The sequence below is a fragment of the Chrysochloris asiatica genome, unplaced genomic scaffold (genome assembly GCF_000296735.1).
Source record: "Chrysochloris asiatica unplaced genomic scaffold, ChrAsi1.0 scaffold00224, whole genome shotgun sequence".
Lineage (NCBI taxonomy): Eukaryota > Metazoa > Chordata > Mammalia > Afrosoricida > Chrysochloridae > Chrysochloris > Chrysochloris asiatica.
Window position 1 is genome coordinate 2964998 of NW_006408742.1, and position 7257 is coordinate 2972254.

The 7257-nt window shown below is 40.7% G+C and overlaps 1 protein-coding gene across 1 annotated transcript in view; it reads left to right on the forward strand.

Moving 5' to 3' along the window:
- Positions 1-7257, forward strand: part of ATP13A4 (ATPase type 13A4) — a 189287-nt gene that overhangs the window by 148459 nt on the left and 33571 nt on the right. Inside the window, exons 24-25 of the mRNA XM_006873141.1 lie at positions 3046-3142; positions 5096-5168. Of these exons, the coding sequence (XP_006873203.1) occupies positions 3046-3142; positions 5096-5168 (170 nt within the window). The remainder of the gene's footprint in view (positions 1-3045; positions 3143-5095; positions 5169-7257) is intronic.

The following is a 7257-nucleotide window of genomic DNA, read 5'->3' on the forward strand; positions in this document are numbered from 1 at the left end:
ATGGTGAAGTTTATTAAGTAAGTAAACAGGACAAAATTCAGGAGCAGAAACAATTCAGTATGCAGTAGTTCTTCAGTCAAGAACACCTCTTCTCTGCCATACTGCAGGCACATCTCATTCTTGTCTTTGACCGCTCAGTCATGTGGCCTGTTGGGTATGTATTACAAAAGTCCACTAGCCAGTCTGTAAATGCTCAAAGGACATGCTGTAACCCAACCTCTTTCTGTAGACACTCAGCTTTACTCAGTACGTGGTCAAGGAAGCTCACAGTGGCTCTGTCCTGGAAGTGCTCAGCTCTTCACCTCTCATTCTCTGCTCATGGTTCTTCTTTCTTGATTGACCCTATGGCACTTGTTCCTGTTTCTGAGATGCCTCCTTTTAAACTTAGAGGGATGACAAAACTAACCAATCCTGGCATTAGAATTGGGTATACCCTATTTACACAATTCCAGCTAATCATTGGAGTCTTGGTATGGCACTGTAGAATAAGCACTGGGCTGCCAACTACAAGGTCAGTGGTTCACACCTACTAGCCACTCCTCGGAAACTCTATTCAAGGACTTTATAAGTTGGAACCAACTTGATGCACTCCGTAACCACAACCTAATAATTTGGTGAGAGTTTAGAAGACTGCATAGAAAAGCCACATCAAGTAAATTCTTGATACTACACTACACATGGACTGCCAGAAGAACAAACAAATCTGTGTTGGAAAGAAGTACAGCCAGAATGCTCCTTAGAAGTAAGGGTGGTGAGATTTGGTCCCTCATACTTTGGATAGATTATCAGGATGGACCAGTCCCTGGAAAGTCATCAACGAGATAGATTAACAGAGTGGCTGCGACAATGGATTCAGACATTGTAAGTATCATAAGGATAGTGCAGGCCTGGGCCCTGTTTCATTGAGCTGTGCATAGGCTCACTATGAGTCGAAACAAAAGTGGTGACACCTAACAATAACACTGAGTAGGAACCAATTTGACAGCACTTAACAGAACCCCCGTTTCAAAAAAACAAAAACAAGGAAATATGAGCCCTGGGGACACAGTGGTTAAAGTGTCCGGATGCTAACCAAATCCACCAGCTGCTCTGTGGGAGAAACATGTGCCAGTCTGTTTCTGTTAGAAACCCTATGGGGCAGTTCTACTCTGTCTTGCAGGCTCACTGTAGTCAGGATTGAGTCTGTGGCAATAGGTTTGTTTTTTTGGAATGGTTGGCTCAAACAGCTCAGCTATCAACAAAAAGAGTGAACATCTGAATCTATCCAGAGTCACATCAGAATAATAGTGGGGCAATCAGCTTTTCAAAAACTCAGCCATTGAAAACGGTTCTATTCAGACACACGTGGATTTGTCATGAGTTGGAATGGACTCTATAGCAACTAGTATATATCAAGGGGAAAAAAAAGAAAGATAATGTGAGAGATAGTAAGATGACTTGGAAGGGGAGGCTGCTGCTTCATATGGGGTGGTATGAGAAGGGCTCTCTAAGGAGGTGAGGAAGGAAGAGAAATTAACTGCCTTATAGGAAGAGCACACAGCAACAGAAAAACATTTTTCCTGATATAGGAAAAAAAATCCTAGCTTGAAGATCAGGTTTTGGAACCCTAGGAAATCATTACTATGTTGCTTTTGTGTACCGTAAGTCAATTCCAACTCATATTGGTTTTATAGGCTAGAGTGTTGTTGTTGTTGAGTACTGTGGTGTCAGTTACGATTCACAGTGACCCCCGCACAGGGTTTCCAAAGCCGTAAATCTTTATGGAAGCAGAAAGCCTCATCTTTCTCCCACAGAACGGCTGGTAGTTTCGAACTGCCAACCTTGAAGTTAGCAGCCCGATGCATAACCACTACGCTACCAGCGCTCCTTTTCAGGATAGAGTAGAACTGCCCTATTGAGTTTTCTAGGAGCAGATCACCTGGTCTTTTGAACTGCTGACCTTTGGGTTAGTATCTGAGCTCTTAATCATTGTCCCACCAGGAGGACTCTATTTTCACCATAAGCACATTTAAGCCTCATTGATTCTAAATGAAAGGGATAAAAATGATACTTTATAAGTAATTTATTTTTGTGCTATATTTCAGTCAGTCAACAACAACATAAAGTGACATACTTATAGTCTCAAAATAGCACACACAAATACAAAAACACTTGCCCCAGCATCCATTTGTCTCATGGCAGCCCCATGTGTTTCAGAGTAGAACTGTGCTTCATAGATTTTCAATGTTCAATGGCTGATTTTTCACAAGTAAATCACCAGACCTTTTTTTTTTTTGGACACACTCTTATATGGGCTCAGACCTACAATCTTCTGGTTAGCAGCTAACTGTTTGCACCATCCACTTATAGTATACAATCTATACAAATGTGATAGAGGACTCATTTGAGTCTACATGTTGTTTTTAGTTCATTGTTAGGAATAGCTGGTGAGTATAAAAATAAATTTCAATCAAGTTCTTGCCAAACTCTTGCAACATCTGCATGAAAATAGAACTTGAAGATGCAATCTTATATAAAGCCCTTAGTTCACAGATGAAAAACTGACTGAGAGAGAAAAATGACTGTCCAAGTTACATCAGTGAGTAGGGACAAGATCTGGGACTAGCATTTAGGTAATGTGACTCAGTTTGTTGTGATTGTTGTTAAGTGCCACCAAGTAGGTTCTGACTCATAGTAACCCTGTATAGGGTTTCCGAGGAACACCTGGTGTTCTTTAACCACCAACCTTGCAGTTCAAACTGACCTTGCAATCCAGCACGTTCAACTGCAGCGCCACACCAAGACTCCATGTGACTCAGTTTAGGAGCTGGAATACTGTCCACAGAGAGACAAGAGTAATTTTAAATGTGGATTCTATAACTGAATCAAGGTCTATGACAACTGTCTTGAAATTGGTCTTCCCTGAAAATTATCTAGCCAGCTCTCATTGACTCAAGACTGTCCAGTTTGTCAGACCAAAACTGGATAATCAAACTTTTGATATTTTCCTCTTGAGCCCAGCTGAACAGCCCAGAATAACCGACCTCATTTCTTTTCTTTGTGCAGGGAAGGACGTGCAGCTCTCGTGACTTCGTTCTGTATGTTTAAGTACATGGCTCTGTACAGTATGATTCAGTATGTTGGTGTGCTGCTGCTCTATTGGGTATGACTTGGGACCTAGTCTCTTGGTGGAGAGTAAAACCAGTGGAGGTGCACTGTCAATTTCCAATGCCTGTTAATGAGAGTGCCAAGAGCCCCTCTAGAAGTAGGTTTGTCAATCAGAGAGAGAGAAGTGTACATGGAAAAGTCTGTAAACGTCAAATCTCCATTTCTCTGACACATCAGCCTTTTATCTAGTGGTAGCTGTGGATCAGGACTGAACATATCACTGCTTCTTTCCTGGCCACTTTCACCTGTCCAGTTTGGACAGAGCTTCTACCTTCCCAATTTCAGGATGGTATTACCACAGCATATCATTCATTGTTAAATGTTTGGAGTCCTGCTGTGGTTGATAGCTTAAACACACCAGTGGCTTCTCAGAAACCCTATACAGGGTCACTATGAGTCGGAACTAACTCAACAACACTTAACCACATCCATTCATTGAGGAGATGATTCTCTACAATGGTACACTGGCAAATGTTCTATAATGGATTCTTTCTGGAAAAACAAGCCTTGATTAATGTTGACACTTGCCAGTATCTGTTGTATTTCCACCATAGCCAATCTCAAGCTTCCAACTTGCCATCATTGACTGTGGAGTTGGGAAGACATGCACAGTATGCACACTGGTATATAGTACTTCTGTCCAATAGATGCAATTCATGCAAACAACCTCTAGAGTACAGACGACTGTAAAATGTAGTAAAATTATTAGGACGTATAGAGACTTGAGTATTTATTACCTCTGTTGTAAATGCAATTTATTTAATGGTATGTTTGTATAATTTGTTGTTTTTATAGTGTCTGTTTTTAAATAACTGGCACACAAAAGCCCTGAAATGTTAGCAAATGACTCTCCTGAGCCAGTGCAAGCAGGCTTCGGCACATGTCATATTCTTGCATGTGGAGATTTAAAAACTGGCGTATTATAGCACACACACAAAAATACAGGTCTGGTGATGTCTTTTGGTACTCAACAATATATAAATAATGAAAAACAAACTTTCTTGGAGAAGGATATCATGCTTGGTAAAGTGGAGGGTCAGCAATACAGAGGAAGACCCTCAAAGAGATGGACTGACACACTTGAAGCAACAATAGTCTCAAGATAACAATTGTGAGAATTGAACAGAACCAGGCGGTGTTTCCTTCTGTTTTGTGTAGGATCGCTATGATTCTGAACCGACTCAATGGCCCCGACCAACATGGATCAGGAACCCAACTTTGTTTCATTAAGAGTTCTTTAGAAAGGGTGTTTTATTTCTGTTGACCTCATCTAGGTGCATCTCCATATAGTATTGCCTCTTGCTCCTAATTTAGTTCTGTTGTTTTTAGATTTCCTCTGTCATTCCCATTCACCAATAAATGACTTGGAAAAGGACATGTCATTTATGGGAATTTGGCCCTACTTTGGTGTCACAATAACTCATGTTTAAGAGAGCAGATAAACACGAAATGTCATTATCTACATACTCAGATGTGGGGAGTCGAAACATGAGACTTGACAAGACAAATCTACTTAAAATCAGTAAAACCTGAACAATGCCTTGGAACATATACAGTTGTCATTTGCCCTACAGAGAATGAACTGTTTATTGGGCCCGAGCAAACCCTAACTTTGATTCCAAAAGGAGAAATGAGAACAAAATTTTTCTAGTAGAGGATAGTCTTGTCCTGAACAAAGGATCCTCCCAATGTTCAAAGACCAACCCAGAAAACACTGCTGTTTAGTGAGCCTCCTGCTTGGTGCCCCTCCTACTTAGTGTGGGCTTCACAGTCTTGGTTTTCAGTAATCCCACCAGCTCCTCCACTCACCAACTGAAAGAGCCTCCAGCCAAACCACCTCTTTGGTAGTTTCCTAGAGATATCTTAGTTGCAAATGGATGCAATTGATGTCAAACTTTATGCAGAGGGGTAATAACTTTCTTGAGTCTCTTTTCCTTTTTCTTTTCAGAAGACAAACAGCCTTTCGAATTACCAGTTTCTGTTCCAGGATTTAGCCATTACGACTCTTATTGGTATAACAAGTAAGACATTTTTAAAACTACTTTCTTCCCAGAGGTGCTCCCCTCGGTTTGCTTCCGTTTGTCACAGAAAGGTTTGTCTACTAGGAGAAACAGTTACATCAGTAATATACTTGTTCTCAAAGGTGGGAGAGAGAAGAAAACGGAGTCCTCAGTTTTGAGTGTCAAGGGATGGATATTATGAAAGGAAAAGCTGGCTTGTTATTTTGCTGTCTTCTACAGAGTATAGAGCATTCATAAATGATTATTGTAGCACTGGACCACAAAGTCAGTTTGAACTGCAAGGTCTGTGGTTCAAATTCACCAGCCACTTCTCAGTAACTCGATACAAGTTGAGTTGGAATCGACTGACAATACTTAAGAACAACAAAGATTTATAAAAGAAAAAGCACCCTAAAAACTAGAAATGCAAACATCAGTCTACTTTAATTTTTTTGTGTGCTGCTAAGTCAGTTCCAACTCATAGTGACCCTGTATAGGGTTTCAGAGACTATAAATCTTTACAGGAGCAGAAAGCCTCATCTTTCACCTGGAGTGACTGGTAGATTCAAACCGCTGACCCTGTGGTTAACAGGCCAACACATAAGCCACTACACTAACAGGGTTCCCCTTTTAAGTATGTTGTTGTTACGTGCCTTTGACCTGGTTCCGACTCATAATGACCCTGTATGGGGTTTTCGAGAGCCAGCTGATGAGCTTGAACATCTGACCTTGCGGTTGAAACCAACTTTGCAGTCCAGCATATTAACCCACAGTGCTATACCAGGACTCCACTTTTTGTTGTTGTTTTTGTTGTTAAGTACTGTGAAGTCGATTCCGACTCACAGTGACACTGCACAGGGTTTCTGAGGCTGTAAATCTTTATGGGAGCAGAATGCCTCATCTTTTTCCTGTGGAACCACTGATAGTTTCAAACTGCTGACCTTGTGGTTGGCAGCCCGACTTGTAACCACTACGCTACCAGAGCTCCTTCCACTTTTAAGTATAGTTATAATTAAATGGAACCACAAGGTTGGCAGCTCAAACTCACCAGCCACCCTCAGAAAGCCTGTACCCGGTCACTATGAGTTGGAACTGACTCAACAGCGCACAACTATAGTTAAATGTGCTTCATTTATAGAAGCTAAATGAATTTTGTTTCCCATCTCCAAATCCTAGTCTCTTGAGATGTAGAATGAAGGTTAAGGGTAATCTTGCTGTATATCTCTCCTAGTCCCCACTTTCTAATTAATATGTGAGCCATTTTCTGCTGAGGGATCTTTTCAAACACACCCATCAACCAACATTTCTACCCATATGCTCTGTGTTCCTCTCCATTGCAGATAAACGCCAAGGGCTCCACTTATACTTTGTATTCTTTTTCCTCAGATCTTGACTTTCTTCCTGTAAAAGCTTTCTCCACTATCATCAATTATTCTCTAATTTACTGGATTATTCCCATTAGCATATAAACAACTCTTAGCATTTTCTTTTGTAGTCCTGGTGTGATGCTTCAAAATCAGCACTGGACTGCAAGGTCAAAGGTGGGTTTCAACCACAAGGTGAGTGGTTTAAACTCATCAACAGTTCCAACTCACTCACTCCTTGGAAACTCTATACAGAATGGCTATGAGTTGGAATCAACTCAATAACACTTAACAACAGCCAATCCTTCTTTTATAAGTAATTCTTCCTTGACCTGAAATCCCTCACTAACTACTGTTCCCTTATCCTCAAATTTCTCCAATAGTTGTATTTTGTTGTTGTTAAGTGCCATTGAGTTGATTCTGACACATAGTGAATCTGTATAGGGTTTCCAAGGAGCAGCTGGTGAGCTTGAAATGCCAACCTTGCAGTTCAAACTGACCTTGCAGTCCAGTACATTAACCCACAGAGCCACACCAAGAATCCAAATAGTTGTATATATCCACTACATTCACTTGTCATTTCTAATTCTGTCATCATCCTATTTTAATCAGTCTTCTGTTGCCACAGTCAGAGGTTTGATGAAATTCTAGTACTTGAGGACATGAATCTGGATTCTGTTTGGTGGAAGGAAGTGGTGGTTAACAAATGTTTAACAAACTGGTTATAAAAATTCATATATATATAT